This window comes from Gossypium hirsutum, chromosome A05 (genome assembly GCF_007990345.1).
Source record: "Gossypium hirsutum isolate 1008001.06 chromosome A05, Gossypium_hirsutum_v2.1, whole genome shotgun sequence".
Lineage (NCBI taxonomy): Eukaryota > Viridiplantae > Streptophyta > Magnoliopsida > Malvales > Malvaceae > Gossypium > Gossypium hirsutum.
Genome location: NC_053428.1, coordinates 4,609,043 through 4,636,322, shown reverse-complemented (window position 1 = coordinate 4,636,322; position 27,280 = coordinate 4,609,043). Strand labels below are relative to the sequence as shown.

The 27,280-nt window shown below is 35.0% G+C and overlaps 2 protein-coding genes and 1 pseudogene across 2 annotated transcripts; 2 read left to right on the top strand and 1 right to left on the bottom strand.

The window, feature by feature from the left end:
• The first annotated feature begins 1,249 nt into the window (after positions 1-1,249).
• LOC107951405 (monoacylglycerol lipase) lies at positions 1,250-4,708 on the top strand. Its single transcript, XM_016886455.2, has 7 exons — positions 1,250-2,184; positions 2,587-2,625; positions 2,730-2,800; positions 2,906-2,970; positions 3,226-3,315; positions 3,390-3,482; positions 4,080-4,708. The coding sequence occupies exons 1-7, from the start codon at positions 1,781-1,783 to the stop codon at positions 4,512-4,514; spliced, it is 1,197 nt and encodes a 398-aa protein (XP_016741944.1). The 5' UTR covers positions 1,250-1,780; the 3' UTR covers positions 4,515-4,708.
• Positions 4,709-6,843: 2,135 nt separating this feature from the next.
• Positions 6,844-12,464, top strand: LOC107951404 (casein kinase 1-like protein HD16; annotated as a pseudogene).
• Positions 12,465-15,329: 2,865 nt separating this feature from the next.
• Positions 15,330-18,505, bottom strand: LOC107951403 (protein SAWADEE HOMEODOMAIN HOMOLOG 1). The gene is made up of 9 exons (XM_016886454.2): positions 18,088-18,505; positions 17,481-17,566; positions 17,308-17,353; positions 17,064-17,202; positions 16,473-16,542; positions 16,265-16,316; positions 15,894-16,037; positions 15,683-15,802; positions 15,330-15,567 (listed from the first exon to the last, which is right to left on the bottom strand). The coding sequence occupies exons 1-9, from the start codon at positions 18,148-18,150 to the stop codon at positions 15,514-15,516; spliced, it is 774 nt and encodes a 257-aa protein (XP_016741943.1). The 5' UTR covers positions 18,151-18,505; the 3' UTR covers positions 15,330-15,513.
• Positions 18,506-27,280: the final 8,775 nt, after the last annotated feature.

Here is a 27,280-nt window from a genome sequence, read left to right as displayed (position 1 = left end):
TTGAGTGACTACTACTATAATTTACCCATAAACTTAAAAAGGATAACAACTATGAAAATGTGACACGTGTAAGAATCTCAGTGACAATGACGAGGAATTCGAGGCTAGGAAAATACGTCGTGGGGGGTTACGATTTCATCGATGCTTCGTTGATTCTCAGCTCGTCGAGACTTTTATCCGCTTGGCGCTATTGGCTGGCTTCCCTTTCGCTGTTCAAAATTAATGGTTTTAATTAGTTTGGCGGGGCCATTTAAAGGGCGGTTACCTTTTTGGTTCACCGACCCGACAAATAGTACGACCCGGCAAATGCGGATAATAATATACACTTGAAGGCTGAAGTATGCCCGCCATGCGAGTCAAAACTTTTTAATATTTTGATGGAAAATATATATTTAGTTTTGATTAATTCTATTGAATTAAGTAAATAGTTTTAGAAAAAATGTAATCTTCATTTACCAAAAGAAATACTTTCTCCTCTCTCTCTAAAACTTTTTAGTTTAAATTTTGATTTAATGAAATTCGTAATTTTTAATCTAATTAATTTTAAACTTTTTAATTTTTAAATTTATTAATTTTAGTTTTTATATCATTTTTTAATTTGAAAGTTTAGTCTTTACTCAATGATGAACAGTTAATTTATTTAATTAAATACAATTATTAATATTATTTATGCCTATAATTGTATATTTAGTATATATTCTATAATTGAATCAATTTAATTTTCTATTTTTTTAAAATTTAAAATTTTAATATTGATGCAAATAATAGTGTTAAATTATTAATTAGATTTTTAACGAGTAAAATGTAAAATAATAAGTTAACAACGTAGTAGACATATAATAATATGTTTACCTCATCATTTTAATAATAAAATTTAATGAACTTACTTATATTACTTGATGAGGATTAATATTTTAAAATTTAAAAGGTATAGGATTAACTCAATTGTTACACGGTATCAATAAAAATAAAAAAAGAAAAAGGATGGCGAAGAAATAGAGAAGAAGACAATCCAGTAGCTTGTCTGGAGTCCCATCTCCCCTCTACAGATGAGTCTTAAGAAAATATTTAAGTAAAGAGGTTTATCGGGTCAAATTTCAAATCAAATTATTTTTACTATAATTATATAATAAACTACACTTTTATTTTACCTAATATTCGATAAAATTTGTGATAAATTATTGAGCTTTATCTTTTTCCTCCACATTTTTATTTTACATTTTTGTTCCTTTGTTTTTTTTTCTATGAACAAAAATAAGAGGGGGGGGGAGTCGTCGAGTTGATAACCAGTCTCTCGTCTAATTATTCGCACAAACGAGAAACAGTTAAAAACATGACTCTGGCGCTTGGAAGCCGAGCTGCGAGGCTGGCTACGCGTAGAGTTTCTTTCAATTTCTGTTGCTTAGCGTAAGCTTCACTGTTCCTTCTCCTAATTTCAACTATGAAGAATCAAACTCTCCTACACCCAAATGTCGAAGCACGCTATTCATCTCACTCCATCATCGCCGTCCATCCTACTTCCAAGATTGAAAATTGTTTCCCCCACTCAATCAAACATTTCCACGTCACCTCAGCCGTTACTTTGATCTTTCTTTTCCCCCTTGGTTTCCTTGTCCGAAACCTGCCCGCGCTTTATAAATATTCCAGCCAAATTGCTCCTGGCCTGTAAAATTTTACCTTTTTTTTTCGTTGTTTCCTCTCCTTATTTCCATATCCATATATTTTTAGTTTTGGTTTTATTTTTTCATTTTTTTTAATTTGATTTTTTGCCATCTCTGTCATGTCAACGGCTGGGGAGATGGAGCCATTGACATCGGGAGCAAGCAATCGGATAATCCCGATCTTTAAGACCCTAAGAACTCCTCTGATTTTCATTCAATCAGTAATCTTGTACATCCTCATCCTACTCTTCCCTCGTCGCCGGCAATTTCGGACGGATGTTGCGGCGGTTGACGGTGCTGCTTCCGGGCAGCAATCTCCGGCTAAAACGGCGAGGCGGAAATCATTATGGAGGCTAGAAGAGGAGGACACCTTAAGAAGGAGATCGTTGGCGGAGGGTTTGAACATGGGGTTCGAAACCGAGGACGGAGAGATTCCGTACCGCTGGAACACATCTCTGTTCTTTGGCGTTCGAAGAAATGCCTTGTTTAGCCGGTCTTGGCTTCCGGCTACCGGTGAACTAAAGTAAGCGGTAGTGTTCTTTTTTATCGACGTTCTTTATTTTTCTTTTTAATTTGTGCGCTTAATCATGAACTCAAGTTACTAACTTTTGAATTGCTTATGACCCGAGAATACTAGAGTCTTTACACAAATCAACTTATTTTCAATTTCCTATATTTAGAATGGTAATTCGAGTGGATCAAGATTTTGAATTTTAGTGTAAGTTCGGTGGAATGATGCTTTGCTTTCTTCAGCAATTACATTCTTTTTGGGTTGATGTACTTATAACGCTTTGCTGTTAGTTTGTCTGTAGCATCATGCAAGGCAGTAGCTTCTGCTTTTGTTCTTTACTTTTATTATATAGCTGCCTTCATTCCATTGCTTTACTCTCTCGTCTCTTAACTGCTTGCTTGTCTGTGATTTTAGGGGAATTTTGATCATTATACATGGGCTGAATGAGCACAGGTAACACTAGTTTCTAAATCAAGCCTACGAAGATCTTAGTTTTTTATCCCATTGGAAAAGAATTTCCTCATTTTTCACTCTGTTTTTGTGGTGTTCATTTCCAGTGGAAGATATGCTCAATTTGCAAAGCAACTAATCTCTTGCAACTTTGGTGTATATGCAATGGACTGGATAGGTACATAATCTGACACAAGTTTCCGCATTTGTTTTTGTTTTGCAAAAATCTATTCAAGAGTATTGATTTTAAGTTGTGGTAATGAGAAAAACTTCATTGCTATAGGTCATGGTGGCAGTGATGGATTGCATGGATATGTTCCTTCACTTGATCATGTTGTTGTAGACACTGTAAGTAGTTTAATTATCTGTATTTCTTTTAATGTGCAATAGAAATTAACTCCTTCTGATCACTTTGTCATTTAACATTTAATTGGATAACCCTATTGCTCTTGTGATGATAAAGCATTTTAACCATTAACAATTTGAAGTTTACTATCTTGACTACTGGCCAGTGACAAATAACTAAAACCATAACTTGGAAGTCTTTGGCTTTATTCAAAATATGCCTGCAAGAAGGTGCTAAGTTTTTCTCTCTACTTCCAGGGGGCTTTCTTGGAAAAGATCAAATCAGAGAACCCAGGTGTACCTTGCTTCCTTTTTGGTCACTCTACTGGTGGAGCTGTGGTTTTGAAGGTATCACATCTGCCGACTGCTTTAACTGAATTATCTGCCGAACCTTTTTAATTAAATAAGGTGTGATTTACCAGGCAGCTTCACATCCTCGTATTGAAGGAATGCTGGAGGGAGTTGTGTTGACCTCTCCAGCTTTGCGTGTTAAACCAGCACATCCAATTGTTGGGGTAAGTTGCTCTTCTTATTCTATATTTGTACCGTGCTAAATCATGCTGTAGTTGCCTCCGGATTTTATTTCTTTAACTTTAGTGTTAAAAGTTAAATGTGCTTCGACCAACCAATCACCCATTATTGGTTTAATAATTTAACTAAGGAATATTTTTAATATCACTTTCATTTATGCGGGCTTTCTTCTTGTGATCGATTTCTTAGTTCTTTTCAAACGTCTGTATTCTGTAAAGCGAAAGATCTGTGCAGATAAAGGTATTTAGGAGGTGTTAATTCCTTTTAGAGACAGCTCGTCTGGTTTTAGTTTGAATATTGTTTTCATGGTTTTGCCCTATAATGTCATCTAGCTATTGTGGTTGAGATTTGTGAGTTGCTTTGGTTTTGTATTGCTACTGTGTAATATCAATAACATATTATAAAGAATAAAATTAGTTGTGGTTTAACTCAAAATTCGTATGTATCCTCCTTGTATCCCGTCAAATTGGTATTTTAGTACTGATTAAAACAGATATGATGAATTGCCACTTTCTTCCTCCATGATTTTTTATTTTAATTTCTATATATAAAATATAAATATGTATGGTGTTTTTATGCAGGCTATTGCTCCTCTTTTTTCTCTGGTTGCTCCTAAGCTTCAGTTTAAAGGTGCGAACAAGAAGGGCATCCCAGTTTCAAGGGACCCTGCCGCACTCTTGGCCAAGTACTCTGATCCTTTGGTCTACACTGGTCCAATAAGGGCCCGAACTGGGCATGAGATATTGCGCATTTCCTCTTATTTGATGCGGAACTTTAAGTCCGTGACAGTCCCATTCTTTGTTCTGCATGGGACTGCAGACAAAGTCACTGATCCACTCGCCTCCCAGGATTTCTACAACGAGGCATCCTCCACCTCCAAAGACATAAAGCTCTATGAAGGCTTCTTGCATGATCTTCTCTTTGAACCCGAGCGTGAAGAGGTAGGGCAGGATATAATCAACTGGATGGAGAAGCGATTAGGCACCATAGCTGAAAATATTGATCATATCTGGTGAATGATCTTGCAGGACGTCATCTCAAGTGTTTTTTTTTTTTTTCCCTTTCTCAAAACTAATGTTAGAACATCTCACTTGAAAGAAGAAGTAGATGTTTTAGTAAACTTTAAAAGCTCACGTTTGTTGATCTGGTTTTATAGTGAAATTTGTAACCGTGTATAATCAATATTAATCTAGTGGTTTGTTTCATTTTATATGGTTGTATTTCTGATTTATCCATAAACTATAATTCTTTGTTTGTCTATCCTGATAGAATAAATTCTGTGCAAGACATGTGCTACTTCTGGCTTAGGTAGGCAAAAAGAATATTTCATGTAGCGGATGTATATGACACATGTGAAAACGATACTAAAATTGCTATGGCAGCAAAATGGGCTGTATGATGTGCACTAGGCTTGTTAGGGTAGAAATATTAGTGGCTTAATCCCTGATCGGGTAGAAGAGAGAATTTGGTGAGGGCCAATGTTTTGGCTGAAATAGGGGCTTTGGTAGTGGAATAAAGGGTTGAAGAACTTGGGGATAAGCATATATAGTATGATGTGCTGGACTGCAGATGCAATATGCTCCTTGATTTGATGTTATCTTCTCTGCTTGTACGAGTTTTCTCTATTGATGGATAAAATGTATTACTTTTTAAACATTTGAGTTTGTTTGCGTATTTTGGCAACAGCACATTCGTAGTAGCTCATTTGGTGGTAAGTTCATAATTTCTAAAAATTATCTACATCAATAATGTAAGTATACATAGATTACTATGTAAACTATTATATAAAATTTTAGCAATTCTGTTCAATTTTCGTTTCTAAAAAAAAGGAATTGACTGAGATTGATATTCAAGGACCAATGTGATTAAAGAATAAATTAAAATCAAAATGATAAAATATAAATAAATGTCAAGGTGTCTTAATAATTTATACTTTCACGATTAAATTCTATAAGAATAAAACAGCGATTTTTATCACGATTAATTTGTTTTATTTGTTTACTTTTGATATTAATAAATGAAAGAGATTTGAATTGGAAAAAGAAACATGTTAAATGGTTGGATGTGTTGGTGAATTTTTTATTTTAAATAAATATGATAACTGTCACTATAATAAATTCTATTGTAGTGAGCTGTTTTAATTTGTTGCTCATGTTGATTTATCGTATTTGATTGTGAAATACAATGAAAAAACAAAATTTTTTACCCTTTATAATTGTGGAGTTTAAAAAAAATACACAATTAATGTATTAAATATCATTCTTTTATCATAACAAATTATTTTAAAAATATTTAAAAGAATTTTGATATATATATATACAGTAAAATTTCAAGCCTACAACTTAGACTAGAGGATGTAAAGCCAATAGCGGACCTTGAGTCAAGAGGGTAGGGAAGGTGAAATTCTCCAACAATCTTATATAACCTTTAGGCTTTACTCAAACTTTCATTTACGAATACACTAAAACTTTAATATGTATATATTAATTTTAATATTTCATTTGATCGAAGAAACACCATTTTTAAGATTGAATTGATATTCAAATAATTTAGAATATTGATCCTCGATTTAATCTATTTCATAAAAAGTTGATTCAATTAATTTGATCATCAGTTTAATTAGTTCTATCGATTAGTTTGACTGATTTAATTCGTTGATTCAATTGATTTACGAATAAACTAATCTAATATTTTATTCTAAACTAACATCCCAATCGATTATCGATCTAGCTAATACAATTCGATTCTGGAAATAATCCACAAATTATATATAAATTATAAATTAAGATAGAAAAAAAATCAGCCTGCCAAAAAAATAAAAAAAATAATCAAAATATTAAACTTCATATTAATTCCTTAGAAATAGAGATTTAAAATCAAATTTAAATAAATAAAACCAAACTCAACTTCCATAAAATTTTTTTGTCTACACAGATAAACTTATTCTAAAAAATTTATAAATATTTTATTAAAGTAATATCACGAGTCACTTAACTATAATTTAATTATTAAATTAATAAATATTATTTTATTTATAAATTAAATTAAATTATATTTTGATGAGCATGTTTTATCATTTTTATATAATAAAATAATAAAATTTTAATTATAATAACATTTAAATCTAAAGTAAATTAAATTATATTTATGTGATAAAATATGAGATTTGAACTCAAAAATATAGTGCATGGTAAATATATAAACTTTATCAGTATAATTAAAATATCAATTAATTTTATTCAAAATTTTAATAAATATTTTATTACATAAATTTTTTTTCCATGCGAATTCAAAATTAATTTCATAAGACCACGCTAGTAATACATAATATTGAAAATTTAAGATGAATTTAAAATCAACAAAAGGGGAAAAAAAAATCAGGAGGAAGCATTGTCTCTCTAATTTCTCACCTCCATTTCTCTTTGTATCTCACTCTGACCTGGTTGTATCCCATTCCTTTCATTTCCCTCCACAGATCTCCAAAATTTCCATTACCAAACCCCAATTTCACCATCTTTATCTGTTCTAATCAAATAAAATCTTCCTACTCTCTCTGACTCTTATTTTTTTGTTATTGGGTTAATATCCTATCTCTCAGAGCCTGTAATCAAAATTAATCGGCCGATGATTCTAGAACCTTCATGGATCTTCACCAAGCTACTACCCTTTATGGACGAATGTAGTCCCTACGATGCCTGAGCTGCGTAGCCGAGCTCGCGGAGATCGGGCCTCCGTCAACCGTAACCTGAAACCGAATCCGATTGATATTCTCCCGAAACCCTACACCAACACCGGCAAGAAAAAAAGTTCACTGTTCGCACTCGCCAGAGGAGAACCGGACTGGTGAGTAAACAGAAAGACGCGATCGTTGCTGCCACTTGTGATAACAAGATTAAAAGCAACGACAACGAACACAATAATATCGTGAACGGTGCTCCGCCTTTTGGAAGAAAAAAAACGAGGATATTAAAGCCCTTAGGGTTTTGAGAAAAAGGTTGCCGAAAAGATATGGACGAGTACGATAGCGGCGGCCTTAACGGCAACAAAGGCCCTGGAGCCGAAGATGAAGGAAGTGCAGCCCCACTTCCCGAGAAGGTGCTTTTATTCAAAGTTTTCTGGACTCTTTTTTGCTTCATTTTACCTTGAGATATCTATTTATGGAGTTCAGTTTTTTTGTTTTTAAAGAAAAAAAATCTGTGCAAAGAGTCTGTAGAAGAGAAAGAAAAAAGAGTCGTGGACCTGATATTTATTGCTTTTGACTTTGTAAGATTGGTTATGGTATCGAGCTTCATTTTACACAATCAGTTACATGAAGGAAGAAGCAGATAATGTTGTTTTATCAGTTTGAAGAAATTATACTTATTCTTTGTTTTTGCTGCAACAGGTTCAGGTAGGTGGTTCTCCCATGTATAGAATAGAAAGGAAACTTGGGAAAGGAGGCTTTGGACAAGTGTATGTTGGTAGACGAATTGGTGCTGGTCCAGGAGCTTTAGAGGTATCAAATTATTTCATTGCATACTCTGAAAATTGTTCATATCTGCAATGTGCTAATTTTGTTATGTTTGAACTTTAGGTTGCTTTAAAATTTGAGCATAGAAGCAGCAAAGGATGTAACTATGGGCCACCATATGAGTGGCAAGTTTACGGGTGAGTTCCCTTCCATCTCATTGTTTAACGGTTTTATATTTGTATCATAGCCTCATTAATTAGGGTTGCCAGTCATTTGTAATTTTAACTAGGGCTTTAATTTTTTTCTGCAGTGCGCTTGGTGGTAGCCATGGTGTGCCTCGAGTTCATTACAAGGGTCGGCAAGGTGACTACTATGTTATGGTATGTCTTTTGCGGTCTCTAAGTTCAATGATATATATATGTATCAGGTTTTAAAGATGACTGAGATTTTGCAATGTTTTGAACAGGTTATGGATATTCTTGGACCTAGCTTATGGGATGTTTGGAATAACAACTCGCACACGTATGTTCCTTCTCAATTAAATTATTTTCCTTACTTTATTAAGAGATTGACCATTTAATGGTAGCTTTTTCTTCAACTTCCAGGATGTCCATTGAAATGGTTGCATGTATTTTGCCATTGAGGCCATCTCAACTTTAGAGAAGATGCACTCCAGAGGGTGATTCTTTTTTCTATTTTGCTTGTTCTTTGTTTTTCATTTGGTTTTAAATATGGCAAGAAGATTTGTCTTGTTAGGAAAGTTAAAGTACTTCGATTGATAATGCTGAAGAGGTCTACTAAATCAGTGTATCATTGGCTTTGACTTTTGATCATTGGAAGACATTTGTTGCTATAATGCTGTTGCTTTTGTGTTTTGCAGATATGTGCACGGGGATGTAAAACCGGAGAATTTCTTGCTTGGTCCTCCAGGAACTCTAGATGAGAAAAAACTTTTCCTTGTTGACCTAGGATTAGGTAAGCCATTGATTTTTTCCTTTTAAGATGTGTTTTATTTCAGATCCAGATCATATTTGACAGTTCTTTTGTCTGTTTGAACTCAACAGCAACCAAGTGGCGGGATAGTTCAAGTGGTCAACATGTTGAGTATGATCAACGTCCAGACGTTTTCAGGTAAAATTAAATGTTGTTATGAAAAATTATGTTTGCATGCTTTCGTTTCCTTCTTTGATTGTGCTTTTATTAAATTTCTATATCTATAAGCTTGGGAGTACTTTTTTTTCCTTTTCCTCTCTTGGTGTTATGATTAGTAGTTAATTGATTATTCATGTACTGCAGGGGAACCGTACGGTATGCTAGTGTTCATGCTCATCTTGGTAGAACTGGTAGCAGGAGAGATGATCTAGAGTCTCTCGCTTACACCCTCATTTTTCTCCTACGTGGTCGGTTACCCTGGCAAGGGTATCAGGTCTGCATTTACTTGATATAAATTTCAGCATTTTGATATTTATTATCTGTCACCTTCTTGATGTGGGTGGTTATTTTAGGGTGAAAACAAAGGATTTCTTGTTTGTAAGAAGAAGATGGCTACATCCCCAGAAACTTTGTGTTGCTTTTGCCCTGCACCTTTCAGACAGTTTGTTGAGCATGTGGTGAATTTGAAGTTCGATGAGGAACCGAATTATGCAAAATACATCTCCCTTTTTGATGGGATTGTTGGTCCAAATCCAGATATTAGGCCAATCAATACTGATGGTGCTCAGAAGGTACTTTTGCTTCTTTTGTCTGCATTATTTGGTAATTACGGATTCAAATAGCGCCGAAATAGTGGTATAGTGGCCACTATTTAGTGGTAGTGCTGCCGGCCGCTACAGCTATCGGAAGAAAAACTGTTGAGTTTAAATCACAACAATTGCGGTGAATAGTGGCCGCAATAATCGGTGTAGCGGTAATAACGACCCGCTATTCCAGTTTTCTGGCTAATTCATAAGTTAAAGAACGATAAAATTAAGAAGAGAGAGAGAGAGAGAGAGAGAGATCGCTTAACCAGAGGATGGAGAGTAGATGAAGAAGATAGTCAAAGTAAATAATAGATGACTTCAAAAAATAAAGAAATTAATGTTACATAGTTTCACACATTTTAACCTTTAGTCTTTTTAGGCCTTTTAAGTAAGGCGGAAAAAGGAGAAAAAAAAGAGAACAATATGAAGAAAGAAAAGAAAATAGAAAAAAAATTATAATATTTATAAATAGTGGTTTTTATTTATGTATTTGTGTATATGTTTATTGTAAGGATAGTAGGCATATTTATATTTATAAATATAATATAATATTTTTGAGAACTACTTAAATAATATGAAATTTTAAAAAAAATTCACTTCATTTTTATGTGTATTTATTTATTATATAAAAATATTAAATCAATTAAAAAATATAGAATATATTAAAACATTTTAAAAATGGTTAGAAAATAGCTTTCATGATTGTAATTATAATTTTTAAACTTCACAATAAACTAAGCAAAAAAAAAAATCACAACCGGAATGAGCGTAATGACCGTGATAACCTCCGTTTGACCCACAATTGTGATAAACCGATGCGACCGAAAAAGCAACTGCGGTTGCTACCGCAATTTAAATCCCTATTTTGGTTGGCTTCTCATTGAGAGAAACGTGTCTCAATTGTTGCCTTGTTGGAATTCATTTAACATGTAATTTTTGTCTTGTAGCTTATGTATCAAGTAGGACAAAAGAGAGGCCGGTTAATGATGGAGGAGGACGAGGATGAGCAACCGAAGAAGAAGGTTCGAATGGGAATGCCTGCAACACAATGGATTAGTGTGTATAATGCTCGTAGGCCTATGAAGCAAAGGTATAAATCTTAAAATCACCATCAAGCTTCTGAAGTTCATAAGTAGGAATAGATGTTGCTAATTTTTTTCCCTGGTTGTAGATACCATTACAATGTAGCAGATGTGAGGCTTCCCCAGCATATCGAGAAAGGAAATGAAGATGGGTTATTTATCAGCTGTGTGGCTTCTTGTTCAAACCTATGGGCTCTTATTATGGATGCTGGCACTGGCTTCACTGCTCAAGTTTATGAACTCTCTCCATACTTTCTTCATAAGGTTGCTTGTGTTCTTATTCCCAGAATTATGTCTATTGCATCTCCCATATTACATTTCTTGTTAGCTGTATGCTAATTGATATTTGTTCTTAGTTTTGCATGTCAAACATTGTTGTAAATAGGTCTTAATTTCTTGTCTTAGCTCAGACATTAACAATACCAATTTTGTAACTTTCTGAAGGAATGGATTATGGAGCAGTGGGAAAAAAATTACTACATCAGTGCAGTTGCAGGAGCTAATAATGGGAGTTCATTAGTTGTAATGTCCAAGGGTTAGTTTAGCAATCCCTAAAGTATCTAAAATGAAATTACAGTATTTTCTATGTTACACAATTTAGCTCATTTCTGTAACTTCATTGAATGTAGGGACCCAGTATTTGCAGCAATCCTACAAAGTTAGCGATTCATTTCCCTTTAAGTGGATCAACAAAAAATGGAGGGAGGGTTTCTATGTGACTGCCATGGCCACTGCTGGAAGCAGATGGGCAATTGTTATGTCACGCGGTGCTCCATTTTCTGACCAGGTTTTATTGGATTTCCTTCAATGTCTATTCCCTGGCACTTGTGGTAAATGGAAAAACTTGCTGCCTGATAATATGTTTTTGTTGGTGCCGCTTGCAGGTTGTAGAATTAGATTTTCTCTACCCCAGTGAAGGTATTCACCGGAGATGGGATAATGGCTACCGTATCACTTCAACTGCTGCAACCTGGGATCAAGCTGCTTTTGTTCTTAGTGTTCCAAGAAGAAAACCCACAGATGAAACTCAGGAGACCCTTCGAACTTCAGCTTTTCCTAGCACACATGTGAAGGTATTTCATCGAACTTTATTCATTAACTGCTTTCAACCTTGTTTCCCAAGTGTAAATGTTTACACACTGTTTTTTTCACCAGGAGAAATGGGCAAAGAATCTGTATATTGCATCAGTTTGTTATGGCCGAACTGTTTCATGATCTGCCAAATGATTTGTTCACATGCCGGTCTTTTTATTTTAACCGTGCATGTGTACGACAAGAGATGGCTCAACTGCTTCAATTTTGGGGGGCGGAACTCTTTAGCTGGAATGATTGATCACAGCATTTTGGAGTTGATGTATGCAAAATTCTACTTTATTGTCATCATCATCTAGCATCTACTAAAACCTGTGCACTGTCATTCATCCAAGTCAAAACTCAAAAGCTTCTGTCGAATTAGATGCAAATGTTCTTACCTTACTTGTATAGTTTTGAAATCATAACTTCTTGGTTGAAGGCAAGTGCAAAGGATAAGTTTTAATTGTTGGTGGTGTTTGAGGCCTTGTTTTCTGGACTAGAGGATCATTATGATCCTTCAGGCTTTCACTTCTATGATGTCTGATTTGAGCCTAAAGAAAGAATGTTACTTGTTTTGTATATTTTGAAGCAGAAGATGTAATAGGATATTGTTATTATTTATTTCTTGCCCTGTAGTTGGTGCGTGTATTCTCATTTCCCTAAAAGCTAAATCCAGTGCATGATCAATCTTAGTATCTCCTAGCTAATGCCTTGCCTTTTTTGCCAAACACCCTGAGTTTTTATTCCATTATTTTTCCCTTTTTTCCCTTTTTTCCCTTTTTGGCAAACTTTTTTTGCCGAACACCCCAAGTTTGCAAATTATTTTGGTGGATGTTTTCTTCCAATTATCTATTTCTCTCTTTTCTAAGTCGGGATTTCATGCTTTCGTTCCAAGGAGTGATATACCCCTTTCAAAGAAGTCCTACCGTGTCATTACGGATAAAGCATTTGAATATTGAACTTATTACATTTAATGATTGCCTTAGTGGTAAAAATAGTGGCTGATGTAGTCTGATAGTACCATTTGTATTTTAGCTTACAATAGGATCCTTTGCTATTTTGATGCTATACTGTGGATTTTAGACTTTAGATGGTGGTCTGAGGTGATTCTTTGTCTAAGGCTCCAAATGTGAGCCTGTTAGATTCTTTTGTATTATTAACAGAGGTCAAAATCTCAGAAGCAGAAATGCAGCAGAGGCCCTTTTTACATGCCTAAAAGTTTTTGCCAGGCGCCACGAGAACAACCAACGTATGATTTGGTAAGGAGTTTCATTGGTTAATTTGATACATTATGAAACCGGAGATTGATTGCACTATTTTCTGCTTCTGTTTTTGTGCACATTGCCCAGTCTGTTTATTCGCAATATTTTTCCATGTATTTTGCAGGTTTAACTTCAGGTTGATTCATCTTTGATTTCGACAGTCATTTTTTTCTACTCCTAATGTGGTAAACATATCATGTCTTTTTCAGCAATTCATATAAATTATCTATAGTGTGGCAATGACATTATTATTATTATTTTTTTTTTTGTTTAACAGAAAATACATGTGTCCACCCTGCTCCTGGTGATAGTTGGGGCACCAACACTTTTTTATTTAACCTCTGTTCGTTTTGTTAGTTGTGGCATCAAAAGCAGTAAGCAATTTTCTCGAACATGCTGAAAGTTGTTGATATTGCGGTTAAAGAATTTCTCTGGGACTGGAGAGTTTTGTTTTCTTGCTTACGAATAGTTGTCATACAATAAGACAATTTGTTCTTGTGTTCAGTTGCATTTCCGTGCATGTAAGCCCCCGCTAATATAATGGGCTGTTTGAGCAATGGCTATGCGTTACTATTGACTTTTCCCTAGTTTGGGGCAGAAAAAGTATCGAGACCTGCTATTTGATCCAAAATGCTTTTGTTAGATATCTAACCGGATGGTAACTGTAATCGAGTATTTCACCTTAAGTAGGTAGTATTTGATTATTTCGAGGTTTTGGATTGATTTTGATGAGATTAAAAGTAGCGGTGGTAGTGAGATTAGAACAATTGAAATTAATATTTGAATTTAAATACAGCAATAGCAGTGTATTGACAATAAAATTGATTATTATAGATATTACTTTAAAAATGTTCTTATAATATACTAAATAATTAAAATTCATGTCTATATTAAATAATAAAATTTAAATTACAATTATATTTTTAAAAATAATAATTAAAATATTAATATCATATTTATATTAAAAAATGTACAAGCATTACATAATTAATACACTTTTTTTTAAAGAACATATGTACCTTTTATAATTTTAATTTTAAATTTACATTTATACTTAATATAATATGTTTAACTCGTATAAAATGCATGTATTTATAACTATCAGTTACATCTATAGTTTTATTTTAGATTTATATTAAAGTAAAATAAAAAAGTTAAAGTGGGAAAAACATTTTCATCGGAGGAGGGTTGACCCCATTAGACTATCTAAACACCTATACATTTTGAGGAATCTCACCTCGCTAGTGATATGTAAACACCACCAAATCTTTGTTCGAGAGTTGTTTTGGGGTTGAAAATGTATTTTTTTTCACCAAAAACAATGCCAAACACTTGGCTTTTAAAGTTGAAAATACATTGGAAAAACATTTTTCATTTAAACGCAAAAGTTAGTTTTAGATATTTTTTGACTTTTGCATTTCAGTGTAAATTACCAAAATAATTTTATTTGTTTAAACTATTTTAAATGTATTTAAAATTTTAGATTAATTTATATTTTATATATCATTATATTAACTTATTTAAAAATTGTTTATTATTATATTCAAAAATTTAAAATATTTCATGTATAATTAAAATTATAAATAATCTATTAATTATTAAAAGTATTTAAAATATATACTTTAAGTATAATTTATATTAAATGATTTAAATATTATTTAAATAAATTTATTTTTCAATTTACAATATCATGTCTATAATGAACATTTTATCTTCTCAATCACAAATTTTGACAGTAACATTAAATATATTAAATTAACCCACTTTTTTACAACACTTTCCAAAAATATTTTTTCCAAACCAAATTTTTTAAAAATAATTTTCAATCACAAGAATGTCAAACTGGTCTTTAGAGAGGTGAGTTTTTACCTTACAAGATGTGAAACACAGCTTCAGTGAAATCCAAAGGGAAAACTTGGTTTTGTGGGGTTTCAGTATGAGAAATGATTTTAAAGATTTTTGCTCAAGTGTGTTGGACGTACTAATGGCGTAACTGGTCAAGGCATCTAACGTTATGATTTAAGTATAAGTTGCGTCATTGTCATTTGTCCCCTACAAGTTTCCCTTAATGAGATGAAAATGTTGTTGCCAACAGCTGGTTACTTCGCACTTTTGAGGCATCGAAATCCTTTTAAATCTAGTTGGTTATGGTGATTAATACACGGGAACCAATTTTAAGAAGAAAACTGTGATTTTTTACCTGTTTTATATGCATATTCCAACATGAAAACACTGTTTAAACTGTATTACTGTACCAAAGACAACCATACATAATGGAGATAATTTCCCGTTGGTTCAATTATGCTGACGGTAACCAATTTACATCCTCATAATTCTATTGTTCAGAAAATCACAATTAAAACTGCAAAATGGTGATTGGAAGAGAAGATCAAGAAGCATTCTGCTAATTATCTACTTTGTTGGCCTGGAATATGACATAGTCTCCTCAATCGAACTCTTTCCTGGCAAAGAACGAACCTAGAAAGATCAGTATCTGCAGCTTTAAAGGAAATACTTGATACTCTTTAGATGTAGCTGGTATCTAAAGAAGAGTTGACAAAAAGATAAGATGCTTACCTCGGAGTTGTCATGATTATATCGGATCAAAAAGAGACACCTACAACCTCGTATGTCATGCATTTTCCGTTCAATCTTCACGACATGAGCATCATAGTAAATTGATTGGTCTCTTCTCTCCTAAGTTCACGCCAAAAATGCAAATTAAGTAACAATGGGTTGGAAGATTATTGACAAATTTAAGAATAATGAGTACATATCTATAAGTCACCTGCAAGCACAATACGAGATCTCCAATGGTCACCTTATTACATTCAGAATGCTCAAATGGAATGGATCGCTCTCGTACCGCCTTTTTAACATTAACCCATTCATCATCTTCAGCCCCAAATCCCACAAATCTAACACGAACTTCCTTTAACAAACAATATATTTTATCAAACGACTTAAAATACGAATATAACAAACTCTTAAGAACTTTTTGCTTTTTTAAACTAAAATCACCCTGTTAATACTTACTGCCTACACATGAATTTGACTCCATGGATCAGTATGTTTGAAAACAACTGTGACTACGTAATTATTAGCTCGGGGTGAGCATCAGCTATACAGTGAGTGCAATAGTATGATTTAGATACTTACAGCTTCACCCGAACTTAAAAACCGGTGAGTGAGAAACATATCAACATCATACCTGTACATCAAAATAAACTCAGTCCAATATGAGCAAGTTCAAACACAAGACTTCCATGACATAACAGAATAAATGCAAGTATATTCCAACTGTTGTTTTTTCTACATAGAAAAGCCTAACGATTACTAATGGATTAATATATATTCATTTACTTACCATGCTCCATCTTTAGATGACTTTGCCTCGAATTTTAGTTCTGACAGATCAGGGATCTTTCCTCCCATTCCTGAAACCATTCCCAGAAAGAGGCAGGTAAGTTAGCAAAGGCAGAACATACTTTTCTCTAGAACATAGAAGGTGGTTCGGTTCTATAGTTATTTGTTAAGTCATTGTTTCTAGATCACAAAGCAGAGGCAGCTATGACCAAGAAAACCGTATGAGATTTCTGCACCAGTCAATATGAACAGTAGTGAGTTCATGCCTGTACTGGTAAAATTTTTACCTTGCAAGTAAAAATAATCATCAGGCCTGTTGCTCAAAGAGAGACAAAGGTGCAAATTTGTGATTATAATAGTGACATAGGCCAAACTGACTAAGAATAAATCTTAAGATTGTGTGGACAATTAGTTTATATAACATTTTGTGCAAAAACAAAGGCCTGGAGCCATATCCTCAATGTTTAAATAGCTTTCATGTTCCCGAAATGAGGTAGCAAATTGAACTAAAACCCGTATTACAACAACCGGATTTCTAAATCTCTCCGAACTTTGCCCATTTCCGTTTTTAAATTCCAAATAGGACACACACCTCTAAGACTTTGAGAACCTTGATGTCCATTGTGTAGAGGGCAAGTTTCAGGTATTGGGGACTGATCTTTGGGTGTATCAGTGAAGGAAGGAGCTTTGGATGTGCTTTCTTTCTGCCTAGCTGCAAACCAGCTTTGTACCTGAGAAACAATAAGGAAATAAGTGATCACATTCATAGGAGATACCCTAAAGTATGATATTGAAGGAAAAGAGGAGAAATACTAAGTAATGGAGTAAAGAAAGACCTCAGTCCATTTAACAATAGGTTTGCCAGCACGAGCTGAGGATGCACTGCAAAGACAGCATTCATCTAAGTCCAGGCTAATTCATTTGGTTAATATCAAAGGGTGCAAAGGATAGAGAGAAGAAAGGGAGGGGGAGAAGAACTATAAAGAAAAATACATGAAATGCAACTAACCTAAAACTTCTTGCAATTTTTTGACAAAATTCCTTACTCTGAATCGGCTCTGTTGATTCGACTAACAATTTCTCCATCTTCTCAATCTGTACATAAAGAGGTAACAGAATAGGCATATATATATGTTTTATAATCTCATAGCAGAATAGCTTTGTAGAAGGCACAAACTTGAGGAACCCCAACAGAGATTTAGTATAATGAATGCATTGTTTTGCTTATAGCAAAATGACTTAGGATCAACAACATTGAAACATACACTTACGCTGATCAGAAGCAGAAACACAGCACAGTACATCAAAGACAATACATTAAGAAATACAGAAAACTTTCAATAATATATGTTAAAATTTCATGACACCGTATTTGTTCTATTCCCATAATCTGAGCTAAAATTCTCAACTGTTCATACATAAGGAAACTACTACTCATATTACCACAAGAAAAAAACAACCCGATGATAATTCTTTAAAAGAAAAAAACAATGAATATGAAAGCAAAAAATTAACAGCTAAAACAACACCATTTAATAAGAATCGGAGAAAACTGATAAGTATTCAGATAATGAAATGCCACTTAAAACTTAAAATAAAGAGCCTTTTATTCTGACCTCAGCTTTTGTAAATCCAGAGAAGACCAGTCTCTCCCTCTGTCTTGGGCGTAGACGATCCATCAAACCACTGGTAAAATAGATTTTTTTTTTTAATGAAAAAAGAATGAAACTTTGAAGTCCTCTTCCCTCTATAAAATGGCGGCCACTCAGGAAAGTTTGGGGGGGATTAAGGAAGCCCTCAATTTATATAAACCAGAAAAACCCTAATGCCGGAAGTGTTGGAAGTTTTCACAGACTGTGAGTTGATGAACGAAGAGAGAATGCCAGTTTAAGCGCCATTCGACTTTTTGATTCAATTTTATTTATTTATTTATAAATATTTTGTTTACTCCTTTTTTGCTTTGGAGAGGAAAGGCTCAACACTTTTGGTTTTGGCTTTTGCTGCGTAGTAGTAGATGAGGAGCTCTGTTTTGCCACACACCTGGTTACCAATATAATGTTTTTATCTAAATTTAATAATTATAGATGATTTATATTCAACTTTAATAATTTAAATTGAATTAATTGATATGATGTATTATTTTTTATTTATTTTTTAAGGCTTGGTATCCATCGGTTTTTGACCCTACTACTAGCTGTAAGAGGCGGGTCATTGTAAGATTAAAGGGTATCCGAGTGGCTTTGGAATGGAGAAGGTAAATCGGCTTCTTGAATTGGAAGCTAATTTTCAAGCTGAATTAGAGAAGGTCCTTGGCCACCAGGAAATCTTGTGGAGACAGATTCGCTTTGGAAGGAGATTGAAATACGATGTTTTTACATAATACTATCTTGACACCTAAAAAGTTTAATCGTATTAATGATATCAATTTATTTAATATAAAATAATGTTATGATGAATAATCCATTATGAATAGTGCTATTGTTTTTTTTAAGTCGGTACCCGCTTCATAATAAATTTCCTCTCCTAGGTGAGTTGGAGGTTGAACAATTAACTCGTCATGTGAACAATTAACCGCTTCATAAAAGGGTTTCTTGCTCCACTTACCAGTTTATAGTTGATAAGGTTAAGAGTCGTTTGAATGGGTGGGATGCTAACCTTTTCTCTACGGCAGGGCGAATCAGTCTCGCTAATTGCGTTTTGCTTGCTATCTCAAATTACTTTATGCAGACAACCTTAGTTTCGATTGGATTTGTAAAGAAATTGAGAAGTTAGTGAGATGTTTTATTTGTAAAGAAATTGAAAATCTTGTTGTCAGACCGCTCACTAGTGATGGCCTCGGACTACGGAGATTAGTTGAACATAATAAGGCAATGCTTCTGAAAATGGGTACGAAAGCATTTTGGCTGCAAGTGGTTCGGAGCAAATATATGATCAAGGACAGTTGCCCCATAAGAATTGACAAGGCTAACCGTTCTTCCTTCTGGCGTTCCTTGTCTAAGATTTGGCCAATAGTTCTTGAGAACCTCTTATGGTCCATTGGTGATGGTGAGTAGGTTCGACTTTGGCTTGACAGATGAATTCTTGACTTGGGTCCGTTGAGAGACTATTGTACGAGTTTTGTCAGTACCGATGAGGGGGTGATAGCTAATTAGATGGTGACTGATAATGGGGACTGGGATTGGGACTTTCTGAGACAGGTTTTTGATCAATCAACTCTATTGAGTATTGCGGCTTCGAGTTATAAAATGACGATGAATGCAACATGGGACCCTTCTGATGTGTCTTGGCAGAATAGTTAGGGGTAGCCTCGGCTGGAGGCCTTGTTCGAGATAGCAATGGGAATTGGATATGTAGTTTTAATCGCTTGATTGGCGTATGCTCTCCATTGCAAACTGAGTTGTGGAGAGTTCTTGAAGGGTTACGAGTGGCGTAGCAAAAGAGCTGCGTCGAGTGATTATTGAGTGCGACAATGCATCAGTGGTTAAGTTGTTTATTGAAGCAATGGTTAGCATGTAGCAATCACATGTTTTATTATTATTATTATTATTATTATTATTATTTGGGTGTAATGATGTAACTTAGTTGTATTCCAACTAAGTTTGTTAGTGGTAGTAGGTGGTGATTTATTTTTAAGTGGATGTAATGATGAAACTTAGTTGTATTCCAACTAAGTTGTCAAGTTGTAAGCTTGTATAAATAGGCTTTATGCCATTTTAAAAAAAATGAATGAATTCAATCAAGATTTCATCCATATACTCTCTATTTTAGCTTTGCTTAAAATTTATTTCATTTTTCTTCTTTGTTTCTGCCGCAAGTCTCGATTCTTGCTCGGCAAGCTTTTTGTTGAACCTTGCTATTTGTTGCACTTAGCTCCAACAATTGGTATCAAGAGCCTATTTCTTAAGGGATCTGTTATACAAATTCATGGCTTCATCAAGCTTTTCACCAGCTGCACCTCAAGTCTTCAATGGAGAAGGCTACCACATATGGGTGGTTAAAATGAAGACCTACCTACAAGCTTTCGATCTGTGGGAGGTAGTCAACTCAGATGTTGAACCAGAGCCACTTAGAGGCAATCCAACAGTGGCTCAAATCAGGCAGCATGCTGATGAGAGGACCAAGAGGCATAAAGCCATGTCTTGCATCCAGAACTCAGTGTCAGATGTGATTTTCACAAGGATTATGGCCTGTGAATCACCAAAACAAGCCTGGGACAAGTTGCAAGAGGAGTTTCAAGGGACAGAGAGGACAAGGCAGCAACAGTTGCTGAACTTAAGGAGAGATTTCGAGAATTTGAAGATGAAGGAAGAAGAAACTATCAAGCAGTACTCTGACAGGATTATGGCTGTGGTTAACAGCATAAGGCTCCTTGGAGAGCAGCTCAAGGAAGCTAGGATAGTGGAGAAGGTTATTACAACTCTGCCCGAGAGGTATGAGGCAAAAATCTCATCTCTCGAGGACTCAAGGGACCTGTACACCATCTCCCTGACAGAGTTGATCAATGCTTTATATGCTCAAGAGCAAAGAAGAGCAAGCAGACTGGAGGAGCATCAAGAAGGTGCCTTTCAGGCAAGAACAAACACTGCCTACAAAGGCAAGAAGGCCTGGAGAGACAAGCCAAGGACTGATGTTGCAAGAAAAGAGGGTCAGACTTGCAAGCACTGCAGAAGGGCTGGTCATCCAAAAGAAAAATGCTGGTTCAATCCAGATGCTGTATGTCAGCATTGTAAAAAGAAGGGTCATGTTGAGAGAGTCTGCAAGAGCAAGGCCAAATCAAGGCAGAGTCAGTTTCAACAGAAGAAAGCTGAGGCTCGAGTAGCTAAGGAGGACAGTGACCAATAGGAGCAAGTCTTTGCTGTGTTATGCTCAGCTGCTCAAGAAAGGTTCTCATCTGGTTGGCTTCTAGACAGTGGATGCACCAACCACATGACACCTGATGCTGCAATCTTCAAGTCTTTAGACAGAAGCTGCAGAACTAAAGTCAAGATAGGAAATGGACATTTTATTCAAGCTGAAGGCAAGGGTGATGTGCTGATATGCACCCCCACAGGTGCCAAAGTGATTTCAAATGTGCTTTTGGTGCCTGAAATTGACAGAAACCTGCTCAGCATAGCTCAGTTGCTGGAGAAAGGTTATTCTGTTGTGTTCAAAGACAACCAATGCCAAATCAATGATCCAAGTGGATCCAAGCTGATGGCAGTTCCTATGGCTAATAAGAGCTTTGTAGTTGACTGGACCAGGGAGTCAGACATTGCCTACACAGTCACATCAGATGAATCCAAGCTTTGGCATCAAAGACTGGGACATGCCAACTTCAGATCGATGGCTCGAATGATCAGAGAGGACTTGGCTGAAAACTTCATCAACTCAGTGGATCATGATGATGTGTGTGAAGTGTGTCAGCTAGGAAAGCAGGCCAGACTCCCATTTCCCTCGAATCAAGCCTGGAGAGCCTCTAAAAAACTCCAACTGGTGCACACTGATGTGTGTGGCCCTATGAGGACTGAGTCATTAAGTGGAAACAGGTACTTCATACTGTTCATTGATGATTTTCAAGATATTGCTGGCTTTACTTCCTAAAACAGAAATCAGAGGCGGCCTCAGTGTTTTGGAAGTTCAAGACTGCTGCTGAGACTGAAACAGGTTGCAAGCTGAAGTCCATAAGGTCTGATAATGGGACTGAGTACACCTCAGCTCAGTTCCAAGCCTTCTGTGATAAGGCAGGCATCAAACATCAACTTACCAACACATATACACCTCAGCAAAATGGTGTAAGTGAAAGGAAGAATAGGAGTTTGATGGATATGGCCAGGTGTTTGATGATTCAGAAGAATCTGCCTAAAGCACTATGGGCAGAGGCAGTTAACACTGCAAACTACATTCAAAATAGGCTTCCAACCAAGGCATTGGATCAGAAGACTCCATTCGAAGCCTGGTTTGGATTCAAGCCATCACTGGCTCATCTGAAGGTCTTTGGATGTATCTGTTATTCTCATGTACCTGCTGTCAAAAGGGACAAATTGTCTGAAAGGGCTCGACCTGGTATTTTGGTGGGCTACAGCACTGTTAAGAAAGGCTATAGGATCTTGGATCCTTCAACAAAGAAAGTGTCAGTCAGTAGGGATGTGGTATTTGATGAAAAGTCATGTTGGAACTGGGAAAAACATGAACCTGAGGAAGTTTCAGAAGGACTTGCAGCAGATCAAGCTGAGCCAGATCAAAATGTTCCTGAAATGGACATTGATGATGAACCAGTTAGAGGAACAAGACCATTGACTGAGATTTATGAAAGAGCTCATGTAGCCATAATTGAACCAAGCAATTTTGAAGAGGCTGAAGCTCAGCAAGAGTGGAAGCAGGCAATGGCTGAGGAGATTAGCATGATTGAGAAGAACCAGACCTGGGAATTAGTTGAAAGGCCAGTCAAAAGGAAGATAATTGGGGTGAAATGGGTGTACAAAGCCAAGCAAAATGCTGATGGTACCTTGAACAAACTGAAAGCAAGGCTAGTTGTCAAGGGGTTCAGTCAGAGGAATGGCCTGGACTACCTGGAGACCTTTGCACCAGTGGCCAGGCTAGACACCATCAGATTACTGATTGCCTTAGCAGCACAGCTCGAGTGGAAGATCCATCAACTCGATGTGAAATTAGCCTTTCTGAATGGTTTCTTAGATGAAGAGATCTATGTTGAACAACCACAAGGGTTTGAGATAGCTGGCAGAGAGCATATGGTCTACAAACTGAAGAAGGCCCTATATGGCTTAAAACAGGCTCCAAGGGCCTGGTACAGCAGAATCGATGGCTACTTGACTAATTTGGGATTCGATCGAAGCAAGAGTGAGCCAACACTGTATGTCAAGAAGCAAGGGACACAAACACAGCTCATTGTATCCCTATATGTTGATGACCTGCTGGTGACAGGAGGAGATCGAGCAGTGCTGGTCGATTTCAAGACCAAGATGCAAGAAGTATTTGAAATGTCTGATCTAGGGGAAATGTCTTATTTCCTTGGAATGGAGGTGACTCAAGCACAAAATGGGATATTTCTAAGTCAGAGAAACTTTGCCACAAAGATTCTGACCAAGTTCTCCATGCAAAACAGTAAAGCAACTAAAACACCTGTTGCTGTTGGAGAAAAACTATCGAGCCAAGGTGATTTTGAGAAGGTTTGTGAAACAACCTACAGAAGTCTAGTTGGTTGTCTGTTATATTTAACTGCCACTAGACCAGACATAATGTATGCTGTAGGATTGCTCTCAAGGTTCTTGCATTGTTGCAATAAAAAGCATTTACAAGCTGCTAAGAGAGTGCTTAGATATGTCAAAGGCACTTTGAGCTATGGTTTAAGGTACAGCAAGGAAGGAAATCTGAAGCTGGTTGGCTACACTGATAGTGACTGGGCTGGCTGGATAGATGACATGAAAAGCACCTCAGGGTATGCTTTCAACCTTGGTTCAGCCATGTTTTGCTGGAGCTCGAAGAAGCAAAGTCTGGTGGCTCAATCTACTGCTGAAGCAGAATATGTGGCAGCTGCAAGTGCTGTCAACCAAGCCATTTGGCTAAGGAAAATCTTAGCTGATTTGAAAGTGCATCAAAAGGAAGCTACTGAGATCTTCTGTGACAACAAATCTTCAGTTGCAATTGCTAAAAATCCAGTGTTCCATGGAAGAACAAAGCATTTCAGCATCAAGTTGCATGTTGTTCGAGAAATGGAGCAAGCTCAGGAAGTGAAGCTGATCCATTGTAATTCTGAGGATCAACTTGCAGACATTTTGACTAAAGCCCTTAATGTCACAAGGTTCGAATGTCTAAGAAGGAAGCTAGGTGTTTGCTCCATGCAAACCAAGGAGGAGTATTGAAGCAATGGTTAGCATGTAGCAATCACATGTTTTATTATTATTATTATTATTATTATTATTTGGGTGTAATGATGTAACTTAGTTGTATTCCAACTAAGTTTGTTAGTGGTAGTAGGTGGTGATTTATTTTAAGTGGATGTAATGATGAAACTTAGTTGTATTCCAACTAAGTTGTCAAGTTGTAAGCTTGTATAAATAGGCTTTATGCCATTTTAAAAAAATGAATGAATTCAATCAAGATTTCATCCATATACTCTCTATTTTAGCTTTGCTTAAAATTTATTTCATTTTTCTTCTTTGTTTCTGCCGCAAGTCTCGATTCTTGCTCGGCAAGCTTTTTGTTGAACCTTGCTATTTGTTGCACTTAGCTCCAACACTGTTGAAGGACTCGAATTTACAGCTTCATGGTATTCCACTGGTTCGGCAAATTAAACTTTGCTTCTCCTGGCCGTGGGAACTGAACATAGTGCATGTTACACGCGAGGCAAACTGTCTGCAGATTTTATGGCTAAGTTGGGTTTTAATCAACCTCTTGGCTTTGTTTGGTTCGAATGATGCCGCCTGCAATTCAAGTTCTGCTAGATAGAGATAAAGTTGCTTATGTTTCTATGATTGAGCTCATTTAGTTAATTTGTCTTCTTTTCTATTAAAAAAAATTAAAGTTATATATATTTATAAGAAATAAAATGTAATTTCATTATTATATTACTATATATTTTTTAAAAAATTAAATGAAAATTTTATTATTTTTAGGTTAAATTATAATTTTTCATGTATTATCATAAAATTTTATAGATTTTAAGAGAGTTAAAATGTAAATTTCCTATTTTAAGTTGCCTTTGTCTCTAATTAAAAAGAGAGAAATTATCTATTGTGAGAGTCATAAAAAGGCTGCCAAGGTTGAATTGGGAGATTAAAGTTATTCAAGTTTATGGGGAGGGTAATAAAGCAACTAATGGATTGGTGGCAATAGGATTTTCACGAGCATCTGACGTTCACAAGTTTTCATAATCTCTGAATGAACTTTATCGATTAATTAAAGATAATTTTAATAGTATTAGTATACATAAAATTATTGTAATTTAATTTCTGTTGAGTTTTTTTATAAAAAATAAAATATATAATTATCAATAAAATATAATTAAAAAAAACTAAAATTCTGTTTTTATTTTAATGATAAATAAGTTACTTATGGAGAATAATAAATCAAGACTTCGGATCCGCCACAGTTTTCCAACTTAAAATTTGATTGGCTTGAGTTCTTTTTATTTGGGCCTTGGTCCATAATTATATATCATTGAAAGATTTTCTTTTTTATAATTTGTTTCCATTAAAAAATAAACATTTTCAGTTTCATAATTTTTAACAAAAATAGATGATACTGATTAAAAAAAAACGAAATTAAATAATGTTGATCCTGTGACTGTTGCTATAGGCAAAAAGTTTTGAACTTCACTGCATGCAACAAATTTAAGGATTAGATTTTTGCATGGCATCTCTCACAGATTTCACATTAGCTTTATGTTAATCGTGTTCTTAATGTATTTTTAAAATTTAATTAAAATATTTATTGTTATTAATTTGTTAAACATGATAATTATTAAATGTTGTGACATTTCATATGTTAAACAAATATATTATTATAATTATTAAAATTAAGAATACTCTTAAACACTTGTTTTTTCATAGTGCTTGAAATAAAACACTACTTGCATAAGGTTACGTGTTGCATGAGATTTGCTTTGGACATGTGATAGTGAGGGGAAAGTAAGTTATGTGGTGTCGAAGTCCGCATATTAGAGAGAAAAGAGTAGAGTAACAGCTAAACGTAGACGATCATGAGAATAGAAAAAAATACTTAAGATTATACCTGATTTTGGAATGTTAATCTAATGCTTAAGGAAGTATGTGGATTGACTAATTCCTTTTGTTCTTAGTTGATAATTTAGACAAGACAATGTGCATCCTTAATGGTGCGACAATTTTTGGTGTGCATCTTTAGCAGTGTGTTTGTTTTTATCTGCTGCAATGGTTGGAGGTTGAAAGCTATGACTTAATACCTATTTTTTTGGTTTTCATATACATGATTTATAATAGTATTAGTATTTGATACAAATTAATTTCACAAATAAGATTCAAATATGGTCACATATTTTAAATTTTTTTAATTTTTTTTACACTGGTAAAAGATTAATTTCGCACCATTGGGTTTATGTTGGAACTCTAGTGGTGCTAACGACCTGTCTGATGCTTGCTGGTTATTGCTGATGTTTCCAGTCTTTGGGTGTTTTGGTGCGTGTGAGTGCAATGGTATTGTTTCAAATTGGTGTCTTTTGCGGCTTTTCCGGTTACTTGCAAGCGTGGTTTCGAGTCTTTTGTTGGTGATATGGTTGTCTTCTTACCATTCCTTCTAATGAAGTAATTCATACTTTCAAGAAAGATTCCAATTTTTATGTCTTGGAAAGGCAGCGCTATCCTTGGAGTCCTTGACTTTCATCAGGATGCTTGGTTTCAACGAGAGGACTGAACCCGGAGTGGGAGTCTTATCGGGAGTGACAGGAAATTTATTAAAAATTGGCCTACCATGCTGCTGTAATATCTCCGGATGAAGTGCATGCAGCTTGCAAACATGCTGCAACACAAATGTTACAAGGCTATTTAACTGTAATATTTCCGGATGAAGTACGTGCTAGCAATTGTGCATGCTGCAGCACGTATGCTTGCTGTAACATCAATTTTTTTTTAGTTTCATTGTAATAAACCTAGTTGAAAATGAACAAGCTTATGACAGCTTGATATGTTTAGGTGTTGAATGACTAGGTTAGGTGGTTGTTTGTATGTACAAGCAATATTTATCAAGTTACCAGGCTACTTAATATTGTTAGGTAATGTTAGGTGATGTAGTTGGCTATAAATGTATTGTTTTTCTTATTGAAAAATTAAGCAAAAA

Bases quoted from the DNA above. Each gene is read 5' to 3' on its own strand.
- LOC107951405 (XM_016886455.2), top strand. From the start codon at position 1,781: ATGTCAACGGCTGGGGAGATGGAGCCATTGACATCGGGAGCAAGCAAT. The intron at 2,185-2,586 runs GTAAGCGGTAGT...CTGTGATTTTAG, and splicing joins CCGGCTACCGGTGAACTAAA to GGGAATTTTGATCATTATAC. The intron at 2,971-3,225 runs GTAAGTAGTTTA...CTCTACTTCCAG, and splicing joins ATCATGTTGTTGTAGACACT to GGGGCTTTCTTGGAAAAGAT.
- LOC107951403 (XM_016886454.2), bottom strand. From the start codon at position 18,150: ATGGATCGTCTACGCCCAAGACAGAGGGAGAGACTGGTCTTCTCTGGA. The intron at 16,317-16,472 runs GTAAGTAAATGA...TTTGATGTACAG, and splicing joins TCATCTAAAGATGGAGCATG to GTATGATGTTGATATGTTTC. The intron at 15,568-15,682 runs GTAAGCATCTTA...GTTCTTTGCCAG, and splicing joins ATAATCATGACAACTCCGAG to GAAAGAGTTCGATTGAGGAG.